At 41.3% G+C, this 24,528-nt stretch overlaps 1 protein-coding gene across 1 annotated transcript in view; it reads left to right on the top strand.

Moving 5' to 3' along the window:
- Positions 1–2,775: 2,775 nt before the first annotated feature.
- Positions 2,776–24,528, top strand: part of VCP (valosin containing protein) — an 87,994-nt gene continuing 66,241 nt past the window's right edge. Inside the window, exons 1-5 of the mRNA XM_053700999.1 lie at positions 2,776–3,009; positions 13,957–14,068; positions 14,146–14,318; positions 15,951–16,093; positions 17,755–17,885. Coding sequence (XP_053556974.1) covers positions 2,993–3,009; positions 13,957–14,068; positions 14,146–14,318; positions 15,951–16,093; positions 17,755–17,885 — 576 coding nt within the window. The 5' untranslated portion in view covers positions 2,776–2,992. The remainder of the gene's footprint in view (positions 3,010–13,956; positions 14,069–14,145; positions 14,319–15,950; positions 16,094–17,754; positions 17,886–24,528) is intronic.

The raw sequence follows: 24,528 nt of genomic DNA, 5'->3' as shown, positions 1-24,528 counted from the left end.
GAAAAGTCCTGCAGGCCCATTTATCAAGCTCCGTACGGAGCTTGAAGGGCCGTGTTTCTGGCGAGTCTTCAGACTCGCCAGAAACACAACTTATGAAGCAGCGGTCTAAAGACCGCTGCTCCATAACCCTGTCCGCCTGCTCAGAGCAGGCGGACAGGAATCACCGGAAATAAACCCGATCGAATACGATCGGGTTGATTGACACCCCCCTGCTGGCGGCCGATTGGCCTCGAGTCAGCAGGGGGCGGCGTTGCACCAGCAGCTCTTGTGAGCTGCTGGTGCAATGTTAAATCCGGAGAGCGTATTGCTCTCCGCATTTAGCGAGGTCTTGCGGACCTGATCCGCAGTGTCGGATCAGGTCCGCAAGCCCTTTGATAAATGGGCCTGCTGATGTCTGCTGGCTGTGCGCAAACAAACAAACGAACTGCTTGCTTGAATCCCTCTGGCTCTCGAATGCGGTGCGTAAATCCGGTCAGGTGTGCCGCTTATCCAATAGGATGTCAGATTCCGGCTGTGGTCCTTCCATAAAGTACAGCTCCTCTGGGTCCCAAAGTTGGAGGTTTAAGCTGCCAAAATCTCTTAAGGGGCAACAAAACAAGCACAATATGTCTCTGCTATCCTGGTATAAGATAGACAGTTCCAAAGAAGAAGGTGGCAGAGACGGTATCTTTAAAAATGTCATATTTTATTCCAAAAATGATTAATTGAAATGAGCTATGATTACGGCCTAGTGTTGAAAAACATGTCAGCCGTGCACATGCTGTATCTCTGTGTTTTATTCTCTGTGATGTACCCCCCTGGATTTTGTAATCATTTTTGGAATAAACATTGAAGTTTTTAAAGATACCGTCTCTGCCACCTTCTTCTTTGTAACTATATAAATATATATATATATATATATATATAAACCACCCCTCTTAAAATGCTATATTTGATATAAATAAAAGAGAAATTGGCAGTAGGTAATTGGTTATCATGTGACTCCTTTTACATCACTCATGCAGGGGAGCCTACACATATAGTAACCTGGGCTATTGTGGGGGTACAGGCACTGGGCTGGTTGGGCACCGTTATGTCAACGGACGGTGTAGGAGCATACAGCATAGTACATATGTATCTATAGCTACAAATAAACACCACACACACACTATATATATATATATATATATATATACACACATACATACATATATATATACTGATTAATATACATATATAAACTGCTGTACACTGCACCTTCTGCACAGGCCCTGATTCTATTACCAAGAGTTTCCTGGGGGTCATTTGCCACCCAGCAAGGGCCCAGCTCACCTAATGCACAGGATAGTGACGTGCAAACAAGTCCAAAAGTTATTTAACAGGTCATCAAGATCATTGGCCATCACAGCCAGCAAAATGTAGGCATACACAAAAACTCTGCCCATGATATCCCGATCACAAGATTAGTGGCTGGAAGGGTTGCCAATCAAGACAGTATTTTAGCCTCATGGCCGTATTTTCAAGAATTAGGTCAATGTAAAAATAAATATAGCAATAAAGACCCTGGGTGAAACATCTTCTAGGTGAATAAGCATCTAATTATATATAGAGTATCTTTGAGAAACTGCCAGTTTCAGTTGAGCTGTGCTGCTAATAGTTTGTGTTTCTTCAACACTATTATGATTTATACATTTGACATACAATAAATGATTATTGCACGACCACTGCTCCCAGTTACCCTTTTGTGCAGGATCGTATACTTGTAGCTAACACGGCAAGAACCCATTGAAGATTGTGTTGGTGTTATTTAATGGCGTGGGTAGGTTTTGCCCTTGAATCTCAGGAAATCTAGTCAGAGAATGGCTGGCATGGTGAGTAACATGACCAAACTCTCGTAGAGGTGAGTTGAATGGTGCATACATTAGTATCTGCATGTAATTATAAGCAACTTGTCATTTCAAATTAGTCTTAACAGCTTTAGACTAAGTTTTGCTGTATAATTATTTATGCAAATGTAAATGGTAGTTTTTGTCTAAATCATATGGCAGCTCTACTGGTTGGCAACATTACAGCATTCATATTGTGGCCATATACTGGTAATAGGTGCTTAGAAGTCAGTGTGGCTCACTATAGATGTTTTATTGTAGGCTATAAGGGGTCCTTTAGGGTTAGTGATACATTCAGAGCTGTTTTGGGGTCCTAGGGCCAAAGCTATATTTCAGTAAGCTAAATGTGTTCCAAAGGTGACTGTTTTAGAAGCACAGAGGATGCTAAACTGAGTAAGACCTGTATTGTGACACAGCAGTGACAGATCATTTACACGTGACCCTCAGATCAGCATATAAAATTGCACTATGTTGCTACATGCCCTCTGTACAACTTGCTGTGTAATGCTGCCGCCCCAATTGGATGTTTGAACTCGAATTGACAGTTACGGTGTCCAATGAACCACATCCAGATATCTGGCTTCTAACGAAAAGCCTATTTTGCCTCTTCCAACTTTTGTTGAAATACCCGCCTTCTTACATATTTTTAACCAATCACCCGCCTCCACCCAATAGTTGCCAAGCAGCTTTCATCAAGAAACCTCTGTTTTTTTTGTTCTCTCTTTACGGTTGGTCCTAGTCACTGACCAATAGGAAGCGGCTCAGGTAAAGGGAAAGAGGCGTATCTAGCGCCGCAAACATCATTTTCATTAGTTACTTCTGCTGACACTCATCTTATGTAGTTTTTTTATTGGCTACCGCTTTTTACCACGCATGCGTAGTTAGGGGAATGACGCAGCTTTTTCCCGTCTCGCAGGCACCTCCCACTCGCTCCGTCAGTCAGTTTGCTCAGTGAGAGGCGGCGCGAGGCCTGGCGGAACATCCCGGGGGAAGAGAGCAGCGCGAGGACAGTGTGCGGTGTGAGCTTCAGTGGGACACACGGAGCGTGAGCTTGTAACGGACGCAGGAGACTTGACAGGCGGCAGCTCTAGAACTAACAGCAGGGCGGCTCAGCCCGGATACTAATCATGGCCTCCGGCTCAGAGTGAGTATTACCGGGGGGCAAATAGAGGTGCCGGTAGGCCGGAGCACTGTCATGGCGCCAGGTGCTGTCATCACTGCGGATTCCTGGGGCGGGGATGTCAGTGCCGGGGAGGCCTCTATGTGCCCGTAGGATGCCGGTAGGCCGCTGTCACTGGCGGGTCTCGGGATGCGGGCAGGATGCTGTTATTACAGCGTTCAGTTCCGGGCTCTGGAGGTGGTGCCGGTACTGGGGTGGTCTATAACTGGGCTCGTAGCATTAGGATGCCGGTAGGCCGCACAGCTGTCATTGTACTGTCTGGTCCCGAGATGTGGCGACTTCCTGCTCGGTATTGTCCCTGTGCCGCATCCGCCACTTCTGCCCCCTGTAAGCCGGTGACTGGGCCCTGCAGTCCTTCTCCCTATCCTGCTGTGTCATCCAGGCCCTGCCCCCATCGCGCGTCCTGGCTCCTCGGCCTCACATGGGTGTTATGTTCCCTTGTTCCTGCTTAGTGCTCTATAGACTACAGAGCCTCACATACCTACCTGTGTGGTTCCCTTGTTCCTGCTTAGTGCTCTATAGACTACAAAGCCTCACTTACCTACCTGTGTGGTTCCCTTGTTCCTGCTTAGTGCTCTATAGACTACACAGCCTCACTTACCTACCTCTGTGGTTCCCTTGTTCCTGCTTAGTGCTCTATAGACTACAAAGCCTCACTTACCTACCTGTGTGGTTCCCTTGTTCCTGCTTAGTGCTCTATAGACTACAAAGCCTCACTTACCTACCTGTGTGGTTCCCTTGTTCCTGCTTAGTGCTCTATAGACTACAAAGCCTCACTTACCTACCTGTGTGGTTCCCTTGTTCCTGCTTAGTGCTCTATAGACTACAAAGCCTCACTTACCTACCTGTGTGGTTCCCTTGTTCCTGCTTAGTGCTCTATAGACTACAAAGCCTCACTTACCTACCTGTGTGGTTCCCTTGTTCCTGCTTAGTGCTCTATAGACTACAAAGCCTCACATACCTACCTGTGTGGTTCCCTTGTTCCTGCTTAGTGCTCTATAGACTACAGAGCCTCACATACCTACATGTGTGGTTCCCTTGTTCCTGCTTAGTGCTCTATAGACTACAAAGCCTCACTTACCTACCTGTGTGGTTCCCTTGTTCCTGCTTAGTGCTCTATAGACTACAAAGCCTCACTTACCTACCTGTGTGGTTCCCTTATTCCTGCTTAGTGCTCTATAGACTACAGAGCCTCACTTACCTACCTGTGTGGTTCCCTTGTTCCTGCTTAGTGCTCTATAGACTACAAAGCCTCACATACCTACCTGTGTGGTTCCCTTATTCCTGCTTAGTGCTCTATAGACTACAAAGCCTCACTTACCTACCTGTGTGGTTCCCTTGTTCCTGCTTAGTGCTCTATAGACTACAGAGCCTCACTTACCTACCTGTGTGGTTCCCTTGTTCCTGCTTAGTGCTCTATAGACTACAAAGCCTCACATACCTACCTGTGTGGTTCCCTTATTCCTGCTTAGTGCTCTATAGACTACAAAGCCTCACATACCTACCTGTGTGGTTCCCTTGTTCCTGCTTAGTGCTCTATAGACTACAGAGCCTCACATACCTACCTGTGTGGTTCCCTTGTTCCTGCTTAGTGCTCTATAGACTACAAAGCCTCACATACCTACCTGTGTGGTTCCCTTGTTCCTGCTTATTGCTCTATAGACTACAGAGCCTCACTTACCTACCTGTGTGGTTCCCTTGTTCCTGCTTAGTGCTCTATAGACTACAAAGCCCCACATACCTACCTGTGTGGTTCCCTTGTTCCTGCTTAGTGCTCTATAGACTACAGAGCCTCACTTACCTACCTGTGTGGTTCCCTTGTTCCTGCTTAGTGCTCTATAGACTACAGAGCCTCACTTACCTACCTGTGTGGTTCCCTTGTTCCTGCTTAGTGCTCTATAGACTACAGAGCCTCACATACCTACCTGTGTGGTTCCCTTGTTCCTGCTTAGTGCTCTATAGACTACAGAGCCTCACATACCACCTACCTGTGTGGTTCCCTTGTTCCTGCTTAGTGCTCTATAGACTACAAAGCCTCACATACCACCTACCTGTGTGGTTCCCTTGTTCCTGCTTAGTGCTCTATAGACTACAAAGCCTCACTTACCTACCTGTGTGGTTCCCTTGTTCCTGCTTAGTGCTCTATAGACTACAAAGCCTCACATACCTACCTGTGTGGTTCCCTTGTTCCTGCTTAGTGCTCTATAGACTACAAAGCCTCACTTACCTACCTGTGTGGTTCCCTTGTTCCTGCTTAGTGCTCTATAGACTACAAAGCCTCACTTACCTACCTGTGTGGTTCCCTTGTTCCTGCTTAGTGCTCTATAGACTACAGAGCCTCACATACCACCTACCTGTGTGGTTCCCTTGTTCCTGCTTAGTGCTCTATAGACTACAAAGCCTCACATACCACCTACCTGTGTGGTTCCCTTGTTCCTGCTTAGTGCTCTATAGACTACAAAGCCTCACTTACCTACCTGTGTGGTTCCCTTGTTCCTGCTTAGTGCTCTATAGACTACAAAGCCTCACTTACCTACCTGTGTGGTTCCCTTGTTCCTGCTTAGTGCTCTATAGACTACAAAGCCTCACATACCTACCTGTGTGGTTCCCTTGTTCCTGCTTAGTGCTCTATAGACTACAAAGCCTCACATACCTACCTGTGTGGTTCCCTTGTTCCTGCTTAGTGCTCTATAGACTACAAAGCCTCACATACCTACCTGTGTGGTTCCCTTGTTCCTGCTTAGTGCTCTATAGACTACAAACCCTCACATACCTACCTGTGTGGTTCCCTTGTTCCTGCTTAGTGCTCTATAGACTACACAGCCTCACTTACCTACCTGTGTGGTTCCCTTATTCCTGCTTAGTGCTCTATAGACTACAAAGCCTCACTTACCTACCTGTGTGGTTCCCTTGTTCCTGCTTAGTGCTCTATAGACTACAAAGCCTCACTTACCTACCTGTGTGGTTCCCTTGTTCCTGCTTAGTGCTCTATAGACTACAAAGCCTCACATACCTACCTGTGTGGTTCCGCACATGGGTGTTCTGTTCCGTTGTTCCTGTTAGTCATTACCAAAAAAAATATTTTCCAATTTGGAAAGTTATTTTGGCAATGACGATATTTATTGCTCAGTAGATGCATTTCAGCAAGTTTTTAGTGAAGAAATATTAGTTTTGCACTTTATGAATATACTTTGTGCTGAAAAGAGCCAGATGCCACAGACTGTGGCTATTTGTTGGCATTTGTCTAGTTGGTACATGCCCAAATGCAGTGTAGTGAGGTAAATACACGCACATGCTTTGAACATAAAGTTGCTTAGGTATAATAGCTGCAAATTCATAAATTGGTCCAGTTGCTTATAATTCACTTGACACCCTAATCTGTGCTATATGCCAGCAGCAGATAAACTAGCTTAATACAGTACATAAGCTTAAACGTACTAGACACTATTGGTTGGTGTAGATCAGTGTTTCTCAACCGCGGTCCTCAAGTACCCCAACAGTCCTGGTTTTAATTATAGCTAAACCGGTGCACAGGTGTAGTAATCAGCTGATGAGTAACCAACCTGCTCCCATCCATCAGCTGATTATTTCACCTGTGCTCTAGTTCAGCTATAATAATAATTAAAAAAAACCAACACAGGCCTGTGGGGGTACTTGAGGACCGCGGTTGAGAAACACTGGTGTAGATAACTTCTCATTTAAAAAAAAAACCCTCTTCAGAAAATTATTGGCATATTCAAATACTGTATTCCATTCTCTCATTGGTTAGCTGGCTGATTTGACAACCCAAGATGGGAGCAGGAACACCCCACTACATGTGTCCTAGCACCCTGGTTCGGCTTTGTCCATGAGTTTACTATTAAATTCTGTCAGTTCAGAATAGCAGCTCCCACTAAAGGGTTAAAGCACTTATTATTTTTATCCCATTTGTATTTGGTACATCAGTGTCTGCCTCATTGTTATAAGTAATTTCACATCAGCCTTTGTCAGCTGCTTGTTTCATATCTTGTTTGTAGTGAATGTTTCCTGGAAATAATACTTCTTAATCTTCTATATTCTTTACTGCACTTATTTCCCATATCCTGCACGTGTGCTGAGTCTTTGTGAGCATCACATGTAGGGCAGAGAGCACACTGATTGGAGGAAACTGATCCCTCCTCAGTGACACTGCACAATCTGCACAGAGCAACTGGATATAGATGTAAACATGAGAGGGACTGGTTATTGTAAACACAGACCCTACTGATGATGCTTCTAATAAGTAAAACAATACAAATAGCAAAAATATTAATAAAATAAACCACCTTTCCTGAGTTCTTGTATTTATGTCCTGTTATACAGTATAATGGCATTTTTTCAATTTTGTATTTTTTTTGCTTATAACTAGAACCAATTTGACTATTTCCACTTTAAGGATTTAGTTTTTTTGTCTTCTGTCAGCATGGCTTAGATTTTAGTAACTTGCATTTATTTTTTACTTAAAGAAGTAAAATAGTTTTAATGGCCATAAGAAAATCAGTTTACGTTATACCGTAGGTTGCAGTAAACTGCGCTGTTTGTCGGGCCATTGAACTGCGCATGCACACATTTATCGGTCACAGCAAAAACCATCAGGAAAAAATTCCTATTCAGAATCTGCTACCTCTCAATGCGCATGCTGCTGATTTACATAATCACATTCCTTTTAACATGTGGAGTGCGGTTACGTTAAACTGAGCATGCGCAGAGGTAGCAGACTCTGATAGAACACCGGCCACTATAACAGGAGACTTGGTACACTCTGCACCAAGTTTAGTGCAGGTCCTGAGAGCCGAAGCCTCCTGTTGGCACGCCCAGGGCTCTGGCAAGAAGCGAATCAGGTTAGTACGCTCTCCAGAGAGCGTTGGGTTAAGTATGTATTAAGTATTTATTATGGAGCTACAGCTTCAAAACCTTTACATTAGTTTTGATGAAAATTAATGTAAATATTTAACAAATTAGATTTTTGTTTAGTTTTAAACTGAACTATTATAGTGCAGGCATCGAATATTTTCTTCCCTGTGCATCCTCAATTTCTATATAATAAAGATTTGCCAGCATAGATTTGGAAAAGCTTTCCTTGTGTACTTAATTTGAGTCACAGTTGGTTTAATTGAATTGAGGAATGATTCTTTTCTTGTTGGAGCTATTACTTAATGCCAGATGGGTTGGTATTTGCATTGCACACCGTAGCCATGTTTTGTTTCTAGGCAGTGAAGTGGTTAAAACTATATTATACTTCTAGATCTGACTGTATAACCAGAGGACAACTAGTCTCTTGTTTTGTACAGGTAGCTGCCGGTTGCTAAGAGCCCATTGTGATGTGTTATATTGATGGTTGCTGAGGTGTATTTGCTTTGTTTGTAATCGTGTGTGACATTTTCAGTTGTCAGATGTATAAAAATACAGCAAGCTCTTCCCATGTAACAATGTATCCGGTTTTGGCTAATCATATTAAATACTGTACGTGCGTTCAATTTTAGATCTGATGCTAAGTGCTTATGAAAGTGTTTTTTTTATGTTAGAGAAAGTCAAGTCCCAAAAAACACATGATTTAAATAGGGCATGTCATTTTTAAACCACTTTCTAATTTACTTTTATCACTGATTTTTCTTTGTTCTCTTGTTGTTCTTAGTTTAAATTTTATTTTTCTTTCATGATTCAGATAAACATACAATCTTAATCAACTTTCCAATTTACTTATATTATCAAAATACCTTCATTCTTTTGGCATCCTTTGTTGGAGTAACAATGCACTTCAGGTGGCTAGCAAAACACATTGTTGAGCCAATGGCCTCTAGTTATCAACGTGTCTACTTACCTGCCTTCGCCGGCCCCAATACGCTCGCCTACCATCGCCGCAGCGGACCTGAATAATCTCGCCAAAGTTATCAATAAAGCTGTCAAAAATCCGTGCACCAAGTACGGGGCGATGAGCAGCGGACTGTGCTAGTTATCACTCATCCGATCTCGCTGCTCTTCGGCTTTTTCCCAGCTTTATTGCTAGCCTGTCACTAAGCACCCACACTAAACTACACTGTTCTACCCCCTATCCCGCCGCTCCCGGACACCGCCGCAACTATAATAAATGTATTAACCCCTAAACCGCCGCTCCCGGAGCCCACTGCCGCCTACATTATACCTAGTAACCCCTATCCTGCCCCCCCCCCATACCGCTGCCACCTATAATAAATTTATTAACCCCTATCCTGCCGATCCCGGACCCCTCCGCAACTAAATAAATTGTTTAACCCCTAAACCGCCGCTCCCGGACCCCTCCGCCACCTATATTAAATTTATTAACCCCTAATCTGCCCCCCCCTACACCGTCGCCACCTATAATAAAATTATTATCCCCTAAACCTAAGTCTAACCCTAACACCCCTCTAACTTAAATATTAAATAAATCTTATTCACTAAATTAATCCTATTTAAAACTAAATACTTACCTTTAAAATAAACCCTAATATAGCTACAATATAAATAATAATTATATTGTAGCTATTTTAGGATTTATTTTTATTTTACAGGTAACTTTGTATTTATTTTAGCTAGTTAGAATAGTTATTAAATAGTTATTAACTATTTAATAACTACCTAGCTAAAAGAAATACAAAATTACCTGTAAAATCCTAACCTAAGTTACAATTAAACCTAACACTACACTATCATTAAATTAATTAGCTACACATAACTACAATTAAATAAACCTAAAGTACAAAAAATAAAAAAAATAATTTACAAACATTTAAAAAATATTACAACAATTTTAAGCTACTTACACCTAATCAAAGCCCCCCAAAATAAAAAAATGCCCTACCCTATTCTACATTAAAAAGTTAACAGCTCTATTACCTTACCAGCCCTTAAAAAAGCCTTTTGCCGGGGCATGCCCCAATGAAATCCGCTCTTTTGCCTGTAAAATAAAAATACAACCCCCCCAACATTAAAACCCACCACCCACACACCCCTACTCTAATCCAAACCCCCCTTAAATAAACCTAACACTACCCCCCTTAAGATCATCCTACCTTCAGCCGTCTTCAGCCAGCCGACCACCGATGGAACAGAAGAGGAGATCCGCAGCGGCAGAAGTCATCATCATCCAAGGGGCGCTGAAGAAGTCTTCCATCCGATTGAAGTCATCATCCAGGCGGCGTCTTCAATCTTCATCCATCCGGAGCCATCTTCAGACGAACTGACGCGGAGCGATCCTCTTCTACCGACGGACTAACGACGAATGAAGGTTCCTTTAAATGACATCATCCAAGATGGCGTCCCTCGAATTCCGATTGGCTGATAGGATTCTATCAGCCAATCGGAATTAAGGTAGGAAAAATCTGATTAGCTGATTGAATAGGCAAATCAGATTGAAGTTCAATCCGATTGGCTGATCCAATCAGCCAATCAGATTGAGCTCGCATTCTATTGGCTGATCGGAACAGCCAATAGAATGCAAGCTCAATCTGATTGGATCAGCCAATCAGATTTTTCCTACCTTAATTCGGATTGGCTGATTGAATCCTATCAGCCAATCGGAATTCGAGGGACGCCATCTTGGATGATGTCACTTAAAGGAACCGTCATTTGTCGGTAGAAGAGGATGGCTCCGCGTCGGCTAGTCTGAAGATGGCTCCGCTCCGGATGGATGAAGATTGAAGATGCCGCCTGGATGATGACTTCAATCGGATGGAAGACTTCTTCAGCGCCCCTTGGATGAAGACTTCTGCCGCTGCGGATCTCCTCTTCTGTTCCATCGGTGGTCTGCTGGCTGAAGACGGCTAAAGGTAGGCTGATCTTCAGGGGGGTAGTGTTAGGTTTATTTAAGGGGGGGTTTGGGTTAGAGTAGGGGTGTGTGGGTGGTGGGTTTTAATGTTGGGGGGGTTGTATTTTTTTTTTTTTTTACAGGCAGAAGAGCTGTTTTCTTTGGGGCATGCCCCGCAAAAGGCGCTTTTAAGGGCTGGTAAGGTAATAGAGCTGTTAACTTTATAATGTAGAATAGGGTAGGGCATTTTTTTATTTTGGGGGGCTTTGTTATTTTATTAGGGGGCTTAGATTAGGTGTAAGTAGCTTAAAATTGTTGTAATATTTTTGAAATGTTTAACTTATTTTTTTTATTTTTTGTACTTTAGTTTATTTAATTGTATTTAATTGTAGTTATTTGTAGCTAATTTAATTAATTTAATGATAGTGTAGTGTTAGGTGTACTTGTAACTTAGGTTAGTTTTTATTTTACAGGTAATTTTCTCTTTATTTTAACTAGGTAGGTATTAAATAGTTATTAACTATTTAATAGCTATTGTACCTGGTTAAAATAAATTAAAAGTTGCCTGTAAAATAAAAATAAATCCTAAAATAGCTACAATATAATTATTTATATTGTAGCTATATTAGGGTTTATTTTAAAGGTAAGTATTTAGTTTTAAATAGGATTAATTTAGTTAATAAGAGTAATATTTATTTAGATTTAATTAATATTTAAGTTGGGGGGGTTAGGGTTAGGCTTAGGTTTAGGGGTTAATTTATTATAGTGGCGGCGGTGTAGGGGGGCAGGATAGGGGTTAATAGGTATGTAGGTGGCGGCGGGGTCCGGGAGCAGCGGTTTAGGGGGTAATACATTTATTTAGTTGCGGCAGTGTAGGGGGACAGATTAGGGTAGTTTAGACTCGGGGTACATGTTAGGGTGTTAGGTGCAGACATCTCCCATAGGAATCAATGGGATGTCGGGCAGCAGCGAACATGAACTTTCGCTATGGTCAGACTCCCATTGATTCCTATGGGATCCGCCGCCTCCAGGGCGGCGGGTTGAAAACCAGGTACGCTGGGCCGGAAAACTGCCGAGCGTACCTGGTAGTTTTTTGATAACTAGCAAAAGTAGTCAGATTGTGCCGCACTTGTGTGCGGAACATCTGGAGTGATGTAAGAATCGATCTGTGTCGGACTGAGTCCGGCGGATTGAAGCTTACTTACTTTTGCCGGTCTCTAGCCTTTAATAACTAAGGCGAATCGGCCTCGCCACAAATACGCTGCGTAATTCCAGCGTATTTGAGGTTGACGGCTTGATAACTAGGGGCCAATGAGAAGAGTGTGTAGCCACCAGATAATTCCAGTTTTCTCCACAGAAATTATTTGCAGCCTGGTGGCATTATGACATAGGGTGGGGATAGTGTAATACTTTTATAAATAACAGAAAATGTAATAAGGCTGTTACTTTAAAGGGACACTGAACCCAATATTTTTCTTTCGTGATTCAGATAGAGCAGCAATTTTAAGCAACGTTCTAATTTTACTCCTATGAAGTTTTCTTCATTCTCTTGCTATCTTTATTTGAAAGCAATATAAGTTTAGAAGCGGACTATTTTTGGTTCACAACCTGGGTTGTCCTTGCTGATTGGACAGCACCAATTAAAAAGTGCTGTCTAGGGTTCTGAACCATGCCTTTTTCAAATAAAGATAGCAAGAGAACAAAGAAATTTATAATCTGAGTAAATTAGAAAGTTGCTTAAAATTGCTGCTCTATCTGAATCATGAAAATATAAATTTGGCTTTAATGTCCCTTTAAAGGGACAAAATACCCATGTGCTAAATCACTTGGTAGTGATGCAGCATAATTGTAAAAAGATGTCACCTGATCTTTGTACAAAAGGAAGATTTTACCTCGATGTCCTCAGCTCACACGAGTAAGTGCTGTGTAAACAGTTATTCTTCAGCTGCATGTTGAAGAGAGAAAAAAAGGACATCCGCAGTGATGAGGTCATGCGTTGGGTTTTGTGGTGAGCGCATGAGATTTCACTGATTTCATAGTAAACTTCCTTAAACGGGTAAGGGAAATAACATGAATGCTACCTTGCAAGTCCCAGGACTAGCATCCTGCTTGGCTGTTTAAATTCCCTTTAAAATGGGATGTGGCTACTGAGGACATTTGGAGGTAAAATATCTTCATATTTTACATAGTGATGTTTAGGTTATATTTTCTAGTCGGCTTTATACAGCTATGCTGCATCACTTTCAAGTGCTTCAGCATTAGGGTTCCATGTCTCTTTAAAGGGACACTCAAGTCAAAATTAAACTTCATGATTCAGATAGAACAGCAATTTTAAACAACTTTCCAATTTACTTCCATTAACAAAATGTGCACAGTATTTTTATATTTACACTTTTTGAGTCACAAACTCCTACTGAGCATGTGCAAGAATTCACAGCATATACGTATATGCATTTGTGATTGGCTGATGACTGTCACATGATACAGGGGGAGTGGAAATAAACATAACTTTGCAATTTATTTAACAAAAATCTACTACTCATTTGAAGTTCAGACTAAGTGCTATTGCATTGTCTTCTTATCTTGCATTTGTTGATTATGCAATTCTACTGTATTGACTGGTCCTTTAAGCTATCCAAAGCACACATTATGCAAATAAATTAATGAATGGATTGAATAATTTGTGCACATAAAAATATTGTAGATTGATATCTTAAATGTTAATCAGAGTCTATTAAATAGGCCCTGGGTAGAAAAATGGATTTCAAGAGAACAAAGCATATTAGATAATAGAAGTACATTGGAAAGTTGTTTAAAATTGCATGTTGTATCTGAATCAGTAAAGTTGTGTTTTTTTTTTTTTTTTTTTTTTTTAATTTTGACTTTACTGTCCCTTTAAATTCATTGTGGACAAATTGCATTTAATTCACAAGCTAAATGCGCTAATAAAATATTTTTTTTACTCTCTAATATCTCTTCAGTAGAACTTACTGTTTACAGAAAATGTGTGCTTCAAACATAGGGATTACTCCATTTTTATGTTCCTGATCTCTCCTCAATTACTTGTCACACGCCAGTGATTTTGATTCTCTTCTAGATTTAATAATCGTATTTATTTTTTTCACCAGTGCTAAATCGGATGACTTATCCACAGCAATTTTGAAACAGAAGAACCGTCCAAATCGGTTAATTGTGGATGAAGCTATCAATGAAGACAACAGTGTGGTATCTCTGTCTCAGGTGTGTAGTGAAGCTGTCGTTTCTTAAACCTATGTAATTGGGAGTTTCTGTTTAATAATGCAGCTTTGCTCTCTAAGGCCAAGATGGATGAGCTGCAGTTGTTCAGAGGAGATACTGTCCTCCTGAAGGGAAAGAAGAGACGCGAAGGCGTGTGCATTGTTCTCTCGGATGACACCTGCTCAGATGAGAAGATCCGGATGAACAGAGTTGTGCGTAACAACCTGAGGGTGCGGCTTGGAGATGTTATCAGGTACTTAGGCCTCCTGTATCTGCATGGCTACATTTTATATACTCACATTTTTTTTTCTTAATTCTAATATTTATAAATCTTTATTAAAATAAACAATCAGTGATTTCCTCCCCCCTCTAAAGCCTGTTTATTTTAAGATGAAGATTATCAGTCTTGTAATTTATTAATCAAGGAAGAATACATTTTCACTTATTACTTGAAATTTCAAGCTTGATAGTATTTTTAAATTGCGTGTGACAAAATAATTCACTGAATGTGAGGATCACACACAACAATACATAATTTAATTACTGTTAGTTTTTACTATCTCCAGTGAGAACGATGATATTCATGGCCATCTTGATATTTTAAATTTAAAATGACAATGATGCATAATAAACCTGAAATGTAGAATTATTAATAAATTTTGAAGCTAACAGAGTTCATGCCAATTGTATTTCATGCAGAATTAAGTAACATTAATATTAGTATTGACTGTCTCTTTAATATAAGACAGTAAATTAATCTTTGGCTCTGACAAACTATTAAGAAAACTAAGTTTTCTCATGTAACCTAAGCTATTTCTAAACCATTAAATACATCCCAGCAGATAGAGTGGGTCTTTGGGAACATATTAAATGGTCTAAAATGTTGCAGTGCATTGTCTTTCTGTGTATTTTTTTATTTATTTTTTTAAACAAAATCTAACTTTTTATTAAAGGGATATAAAACGGTGTTTCATTGTAACAAAAAAGTGCTAAGCAGTGGGTTATACTTAATAGAAAGCATTGCAATATGAATTTATCATTTTAAACAGACTTTACCTTATTTTCTTAACTTCGTTTGGGAAGGGTCCATTACTTCCTATCACAGCTCCTCAAGGGGGTGGGGTTTCTACATGAAGGTAATGTAGCAGATTTTACTAAAGTGTTGCTAGGAGACATCTTAATCTATTTGCAGTCAGTTTATTGCCCATGCTCAGGAGTGGTCTCTCACTGCAGAAATCATGTGATAGTGGAGCTTAAAGGGACATGTAACTCAAATATTGTCTAATTATGAGAATAGAATTTTTAAACAATTTTCTAATTTACTTCTATTATCTAATTTGTTTCATTCTCTTTGTATCATTTGTTGAAGGAGCAGCAATGTACTACTGGTTTCTAACTGAACACATGGGTGAGCCAATGACAATCAGTGTGTGTATATATCTCTATCCACCAATCAGCAGCTAGGACCTAGGTTCTTTGCTGCTCCTGAGCTTACCTAGATGAACCTTTTAGCAAAAGATAAGAGAAGGAAGCAAATTAAATAGAAGTAAATTGGAAAGTTGTTTAAAATCGCATGCTCTTTCTGAAGGAGAGAACATTTTTGGGTTTCATGTCCCTTGAAGTTAGGTATGCTGATCTAGCTGCAGTCAGTGGCGACACTGAGAATTTCTAAGTTGTTTGGTGTCCACACAATTTGTTTTATTTTAAGATTACATTGGTTTAACATTTTTTCTACTTGAGGAGCACTTTCATATCCCTTTAAGTGCACAAGCACGTTTTTAAGACAAACTTTGATTTAAAATACTCTTGTTCAGGCGCAGCAAAATAAATCTACATTTGTTTAATAAAAAAAAGTGAACTTTCAATGTTTTCTTTCTTTCCTCAGTATACAACCATGTCCTGATGTTAAGTATGGGAAACGTGTGCACGTGTTGCCTATAGATGACACAGTGGAAGGAATTACTGGCAATCTGTTTGAGGTGTATCTCAAGCCTTATTTCTTGGAAGCCTACAGACCAATAAGAAAAGGTACTGCCTTGCCTTAAAAAACCCGCTTTGCTTGTTAATAGATTTTCATAAGTTATAATCTGCCGTACATTATTGCTTCTTAAGCTTGGATAACATAACCTTCTGATTGTAAAGAATGATGCCTGTCAGCCAACACTCGCACATACTCTATTGAAGCTTAGGAGCCGGCCCTTTTTTTGTTGAGTACCCTTGGTAGCGATTGGTGTCTAAATGTAGCCACCAATCGGCAAGCTCTACTGAGGTGCTCAACTAAAAATCTTACATTCTTGCTTTTTCAATTAAAGATACCAAGAGAAGAAAGAAAGAAAGAAAAAAATAATAGGAGTAATTAGAAAGTTGCTGAAAATAGCTGCTTTATCTGAATCATGAGTTTAATTTTGACTTGACTATTCCTTTTTAGGACTATGCTTTGCATGATATAGTGCCCAGCTTATTATTTACACCTAGCCCTAGACTGATGGGATTTGTTATTTGAATTGATGTGCGCTATTATCTGTTTTCACAATTAGCAGCTTACTTGTTGTTGCTGATTATATGTACACTATAGATGTGTAAGGCTTTGTCCTGTTATTAAAATATAGTCCTTAGAGCTTTTCTTGTTTTTGTTTTTTTGTGTTTTTAATTAATTGTAATATGAACAAAATTCAACCTAAATATATATCTGCTATTTTAAGAGCGGACTAGATATTATCCCCTAACCTCGTTATTTACCATTGCATATAGATATTCAAGATATTTTTATGTTAGAATGTAGTCCAGGCTTACTTTAAGAGGCCCCTTGCATTGTGCATGGAGAGTTTACAAAGATAAATATCCCACCGAGGTGAAATTGGCAAAACCCTACTTTTGTATCTCAAGCATCTCAACACCATCTGGGCGCCTCTTCTCTGCTGCAGGCAAAATAGCTTGCAAAAAAGGCCAGCCTCAGCCAGGAGTATGTGGTCATGTTGAGATTTTTGCATTTCAATGCAAAGTTTCTGAAAGAATGAATAACAGAATGTGATAAACAGTGGTAGTCTGCCTCTTTCTACTTCTACCTTTTTTCAAACCGTTTGTGGTTTTGTTTTGCTTAATTATAAAAATGTGTTCTGCTGCTTAAAAATTGGACAGTTGTGTGATTGTAAAGTTTTAGTCTGAAGTTTATTTGTAACACTCAGTATATGGATTTTTTTTTTTTAAATATATGGGGAATTTTTTTTTAATCAGACTAGTCGATTAATCGAAAAAATAATCTGCCAATTAATTATGAAAATAAGTTAGCTGCAGCCCTAGATATAATGAATCTATGTGCATTTAAATTTTGACCGGAATGTCTCTTTAAGCCCATTAATGGGAACCCGGGTAAAGAATTCCATGGATCTTGCATAACTGGGTTACTATTACTACAAAAACCCCATACGCAAGTCTTTGCTTACTGGGTAGATGAACGCTATTTTCTTAAGTGCTGTTTTCTTAATCTGCAATTAGTGTTCAAAATGACGATGCACAACACTGCTCTATTGTCCATGCTAAAAAGCAGCCTTTAAAATCATTGCTTTCATCTTGTTTTACCCAGAAGTGTAGTGGGAAACCTATGAAACTTTAGATTGTTTAATTATGATAACTTTAAATCCTTTTCTGCTTCAAATTAAAAATTTGTTTTCTTATGTCTCTGCCAATAGGGGATATCTTCCTTGTACGTGGTGGGATGCGTGCTGTCGAGTTCAAAGTGGTGGAGACTGACCCAAGCCCGTACTGTATAGTCGCTCCAGATACTGTAATTCACTGTGAAGGGGAGCCCATCAAACGCGAGGTGGGTTACAGGCAGCAGAAACCCTAGTGTACTGTAATAATGAGAATTGTCTCCGCTGTTCTTTTCATGAGCTTGTGCACATTTTTTGTTATTATAATACTTTATAAAGTGCCAACAAATTCTGCAACACTGTCCATGGGTACAACTGATTCAATACTTGTAAGAGACAAGAAAATATTTGTCAGACAAATACAGTAGGAATAGAGGGCCCTTTTCCCGTGGGAATTTATAATCTAAAGGGTAGGAGGGTGAGAAACAGGAGTTGAGGACTACAAGATTGATAATACAGAGATGAGGGCAATTATTTAAGTGGAGTGAATTTGTTACTGAGCTGGGTAGTAGGCTTCCTTGAGCAGAAATTTCTTTGGAACCTTCTCTCAGATCTGCCTTTTTTTATTTTAAAAATTCCCTAGAGGGTTGTTGCTGCACGAGAGAAGTCCTGTAGTCTAGTATGGGACCAGAGAGGTGATGGTAGATGATGCAAGGACCCCAAGGCAGAACATAGAGTGAAAAATGCAGCATGTCTGCAGAAAGAACAGGAGCTGTTAGCACTTTAACATTTCAGTGCTGTTCTCTTTAAACAGAGCTGTTCTCTGGCTGCATTGTAAAAGTTTTCCTTATCACAGAGCATCCAGAGCAAAGTGCTGTTTGAAGACAACAATCAAATATGCAGTAGTGCTGCAAAGCAACAGTGCATTGATTGTTTGGCTCTCAGATTTTTGCAAGCTCGTTCCCTAGCTTTTCAGTCTGAAAAGCTGTTTTTCTCTGATTGTAAGATGTTTGTATGAGAAATGCACCTTTTCTCCAACATAGGTGTGTCCGGTCCACGGCGTCATCCTTACTTGTGGGATATTCTCTTCCCCAACAGGAAATGGCAAAGAGCCCAGCAAAGCTGGTCACATGATCCCTCCTAGGCTCCGCCTTCCCCAGTCATTCTCTTTGCCGTTGTACAGGCAACATCTCCACGGAGATGGCTTAGAGTTTTTTTGGTGTTTAACTGTAGTTTTTATTATTCAATCAAGAGTTTATTTTAAAATAGTGCTGGTATGTACTATTTACTCTGAAACAGAAAGGTGATGAAGATTTCTGTTTGTAAGAGGAAAATGATTTTAGCAACCGTTACTAAAATCGATGGCTGTTTCCACACAGGACTGTTGAGAGGAATTAACTTCAGTTGGGGGAAACAGTGAGCAGACTTTTGCTGCTTGAGGTATGACACATTTCTAACAAGACGATGTAATGCTGGAAGCTGTCATTTTCCCTATGGGATCCGGTAAGCCATTTTTATTACATAAGAAAAAAAGGGCTTCACAAGGGCTTTTAAGACTGTAGACATTTTCTGGGCTAAAACGATTGATATATAAACATATTTTATACTTCATAGCTTTGAGGAATTATTTTATTCTTGGGAATTATGTAAAATAACCGGCAGGCACTGTATTGGACACCTTATCCTCTAGGGGCTTTCCCTAATCATAGGCAGAGCCTCATTTTCGCGCCTCTATTGCGCACTTGTTTTTAGGAAGCATGACATGCAGATGCATGTGTGAGGAGCTCTGATACACAGAAAAGACTTTCTGAAGGCGTCATTTGGTATCGTATTCCCCTTTGGGCTTGGTTGGGTCTCAGCAAAGCAGATACCAGGGACTGTAAAGGGGTTAAATATAAAAACGGCTCCGGTTCCGTTATTTTAAGAGTTAAAGCTTTCAAATTTGGTGTGCAATACTTTTAAGGCTTTAAGACACTGTGGTGAAATTTTGGTGAATTTTGAACAATTCCTTCATACTTTTTCACATTTGCAGTAATAAAGTGTGTTCAGTTTAAAATTTAAAGTGACAGTAACGGTTTTATTTTAAAACGTTTTTTGTACTTTGTTATCAAGTTTATGCCTGTTTAACATGTCTGAACTACCAGATAGACTGTGTTCTGTATGTGGGGAAGCCAAGGTTCCTTCTCATTTAAATAGATGTGATTTATGTGACACAAAATTTAGAGAAAATGATGCCCAAGATGATTCCTCAAGTGAGGGGAGTAAGCATGGTACTGCATCATCCCCTCCTTCGTCTACACCAGTCTTGCCCACACAGGAGGCCCCTAGTACATCTAGTGCGCCAATACTCCTTACTATGCAACAATTAACGGCTGTAATGGATAATTCTATCAAAAACATTTTAGCCAAAATGCCCACTTATCAGCGAAAGCGCGACTGCTCTGTTTTAGAAAATACTGAAGAGCATGAGGACGCTGATGATATTGTTTCTGAAGTGCCCCTACACCAGTCTGAGGGGGCCAGGGAGGTTTTGTCTGAGGGAGAAATTTCAGATTCAGGGAAAATTTCTCAACAAGCTGAACCTGATGTGATTACATTTAAATTTAAATTGGAACATCTCCGCGCCCTGCTTAAGGAGGTGTTATCTACTCTGGATGATTGTGAGAATTTGGTCATTCCAGAGAAATTATGTAAAATGGACAAGTTCCTAGAGGTCCCGGGGCCCCCCGAAGCTTTTCCTATACCCAAGCGGGTGGCGGACATTGTAAATAAAGAATGGGAAAGGCCCGGCATACCTTTCGTCCCTCCCCCTATATTTAAGAAATTGTTTGCTATGGTCGACCCCAGAAAGGACTTATGGCAGACAGTCCCCAAGGTCGAGGGGGCGGTTTCTACTCTAAACAAACGCACCACTATACCCATAGAAGATAGTTGTGCTTTCAAAGATCCTATGGATAAAAAAATTAGAGGGTTTGCTTAAAAAGATGTTTGTTCAGCAAGGTTACCTTCTACAACCAATTTCATGCATTGTTCCTGTCACTACAGCAGCGTGTTTCTGGTTCGATGAACTAGAAAAGGCGCTCAATAAAGATTCTTCTTATGAGGAGATTTTGGACAGAATTCATGCTCTCAAATTGGCTAACTCTTTCACCCTAGACGCCACTTTGCAATTGGCTAGATTAGCGGCGAAAAATTCTGGGTTTGCTATTGTGGCGCGCAGAGCGCTTTGGCTAAAATCTTGGTCAGCGGATGCGTCTTCCAAGAACAAATTGCTTAACATTCCTTTCAAGGGGAAAACGCTGTTTGGCCCTGACTTGAAAGAGATTATTTCTGATATCACTGGGGGCAAGGGCCACGCCCTTCCTCAGGATAGGTCTTTCAAGGCCAAAAATAAACCTAATTTTCGTCCCTTTCGCAGAAACGGACCAGCCCCAAGTGCTACGTCCTCTAAGCAAGAGGGTAATACTTCTCAAGCCAAGCCAGCCTGGAGGCCAATGCAAGGCTGGAACAAAGGAAAGCAGGCCAAGAAACCTGCCACTGCTACCAAGACAGCATGAGATGTTGGCCCCCGATCCGGGACCGGATCTGGTGGGGGGCAGACTCTCTCTTCGCTCAGGCTTGGGCAAGAGATGTTCTGGATCCTTGGGCGCTAGAAATAGTCTCCCAAGGTTATCTTCTGGAATTCAAGGGGCTTCCCCCAAGGGGGAGGTTCCACAGGTCTCAATTGTCTTCAGACCACATAAAAAAACAGGCATTCTTACATTGTGTAGAAGACCTGTTAAAAATGGGAGTGATTCATCCTGTTCCATTAGGAGAACAAGGGATGGGGTTCTACTCCAATCTGTTCGTAGTTCCCAAAAAAGAGGGAACATTCAGACCAATCTTAGATCTCAAGATCCTAAACAAGTTTCTCAAGGTTCCATCGTTCAAAATGGAAACCATTCGAACAATTCTTCCTTCCATCCAGGAAGGTCAATTCATGACCACGGTGGATTTAAAGGATGCGTATCTACATATTCCTATCCACAAGGAACATCATCGGTTCCTAAGGTTCGCATTCCTGGACAAGCATTACCAGTTTGTGGCACTTCCGTTTGGATTAGCCACTGCTCCAAGAATTTTCACAAAGGTACTAGGGTCCCTTCTAGCGGTGCTAAGACCAAGGGGCATTGCAGTAGTACCTTACTTGGACGACATTCTGATTCAAGCGTCGTCCCTTCCACAAGCAAAGGCTCACACGGACATTGTCCTGGCCTTTCTCAGTTCTCACGGGTGGAAAGTGAACGTAGAAAAAAGTTCTCTATCTCCGTCAACAAGGGTTCCCTTCTTGGGAACAATAATAGACTCCTTAGAAATGAGGATTTTTCTGACAGAAGCCAGAAAATCAAAACTTCTAAACTCTTGTCAAGTACTTCATTCTGTTCCTCTTCCTTCCATAGCGCAGTGCATGGAAGTAATAGGTTTGATGGTAGCGGCAATGGACATAGTTCCTTTTGCGCGAATTCATCTAAGACCATTACAACTGTGCATGCTCAGTCAGTGGAATGGGGATTATACAGACTTGTCTCCGACGATACAAGTAGATCAGAGGACCAGAGATTCACTCCGTTGGTGGCTGTCCCTGGACAACCTGTCACAGGGGATGAGCTTCCGCAGACCAGAGTGGGTCATTGTCACGACCGACGCCAGTCTGGTGGGCTGGGGCGCGGTCTGGGGACCCCTGAAAGCTCAGGGTCTTTGGTCTCGGGAAGAATCTCTTCTCCCGATAAATATTCTGGAACTGAGAGCGATATTCAATGCTCTCAAGGCTTGGCCTCAGCTAGCAAAGGCCAAATTCATACGGTTTCAATCAGACAACATGACGACTGTTGCGTACATCAACCATCAGGGGGGAACAAGGAGTTCCCTGGCGATGGAAGAAGTGACCAAAATCATTCAATGGGCGGAGACTCACTCCTGCCACTTGTCTGCAATCCACATCCCAGGAGTGGAAAATTGGGAAGCGGATTTTCTGAGTCGTCAGACATTTCATCCGGGGGAGTGGGAACTCCATCCGGAAATCTTTGCCCAAATTACTCAGTTGTGGGGCATTCCAGACATGGATCTGATGGCCTCTCGTCAGAACTTCAAGGTTCCTTGCTACGGGTCCAGATCCAGGGATCCCAAGGCGACTCTAGTAGATGCACTAGTAGCACCTTGGACCTTCAAACTAGCTTATGTATTCCCGCCGTTTCCTCTCATCCCCAGGCTGGTAGCCAGGATCAATCAGGAGAGGGCATCGGTGATCTTGATAGCTCCTGCGTGGCCACGCAGGACTTGGTATGCAGACCTGGTGAATATGTCATCGGCTCCACCATGGAAGCTACCTTTGAGACGGGACCTTCTTGTTCAAGGTCCGTTCGAACATCCGAATCTGGTCTCACTCCAACTGACTGCCTGGAGATTGAACGCTTGATCTTATCAAAGCGAGGGTTCTCAGATTCTGTCATTGATACTCTTGTTCAGGCCAGAAAGCCTGTAACTAGAAAAATCTACCACAAAATATGGAAAAAATATATCTGTTGGTGTGAATCTAAAGGATTCCCTTGGGACAAGATAAAAATTCCTAAGATTCTATCCTTTCTTCAAGAAGGTTTGGAGAAAGGATTATCTGCAAGTTCTTTGAAGGGACAGATTCTGCCTTATCTGTGTTACTTCACAAAAAGCTGGCAGCTGTGCCAGATGTTCAAGCCTTTGTTCAGACTCTGGTTAGAATCAAGCCTGTTTACAAACCTTTGACTCCTCCTTGGAGTCTCAATTTAGTTCTTTCAGTTCTTCAGGGGGTTCCGTTTGAACCCTTACATTCCGTTGATATTAAGTTATTATCTTGGAAAGTTTTGTTTTTGGTTGCAATTTCTTCTGCTAGAAGAGTTTCAGAATTATCTGCTCTGCAGTGTTCTCCTCCTTATCTGGTGTTCCATGCAGATAAGGTGGTTTTGCGTACTAAACCTGGTTTTCTTCCGAAAGTTGTTTCTAACAAAAACATTAACCAGGAGATAGTCGTGCCTTCTTTGTGTCCGAATCCAGTTTCAAAGAAGGAACGTTTGTTGCACAATTTGGATGTAGTTCGTGCTTTAAAATTCTATTTAGATGCTACAAAGGATTTTAGACAAACATCTTCCTTGTTTGTTGTTTATTCTGGTAAAAGGAGAGGTCAAAAAGCAACTTCTACCTCTCTCTCCTTTTGGCTTAAAAGCATCATCAGATTGGCTTACGAGACTGCCGGACGGCAGCCTCCTGAAAGAATCACAGCTCATTCCACTAGGGCTGTGGCTTCCACATGGGCCTTCAAGAACGAGGCTTCTGTTGATCAGATATGTAAGGCAGCGACTTGGTCTTCACTGCACACTTTTACTAAATTTTACAAATTTGATACTTTTGCTTCTTCTGAGGCTATTTTTGGGAGAAAGTTTTTGCAAGCCGTGGTGCCTTCCATCTAGGTGACCTGATTTGCTCCCTCCCTTCATCCGTGTCCTAAAGCTTTGGTATTGGTTCCCACAAGTAAGGATGACGCCGTGGACCAGACACACCTATGTTGGAGAAAACAGAATTTATGTTTACCTGATAAATTACTTTCTCCAACGGTGTGTCCGGTCCACGGCCCGCCCTGGTTTTTTAATCAGGTCTGATAATTTATTTTCTTTAACTACAGTCACCACGGTATCATATGATTTCTCCTATGCAAATATTCCTCCTTTACGTCGGTCGAATGACTGGGGAAGGCGGAGCCTAGGAGGGATCATGTGACCAGCTTTGCTGGGCTCTTTGCCATTTCCTGTTGGGGAAGAGAATATCCCACAAGTAAGGATGACGCCGTGGACCGGACACACCGTT

Source organism: Bombina bombina, chromosome 2 (genome assembly GCF_027579735.1).
Source record: "Bombina bombina isolate aBomBom1 chromosome 2, aBomBom1.pri, whole genome shotgun sequence".
NCBI classification, from domain to species: Eukaryota; Metazoa; Chordata; class Amphibia; order Anura; family Bombinatoridae; genus Bombina; species Bombina bombina.
This window is presented reverse-complemented; position numbering and strand designations above follow the sequence as displayed.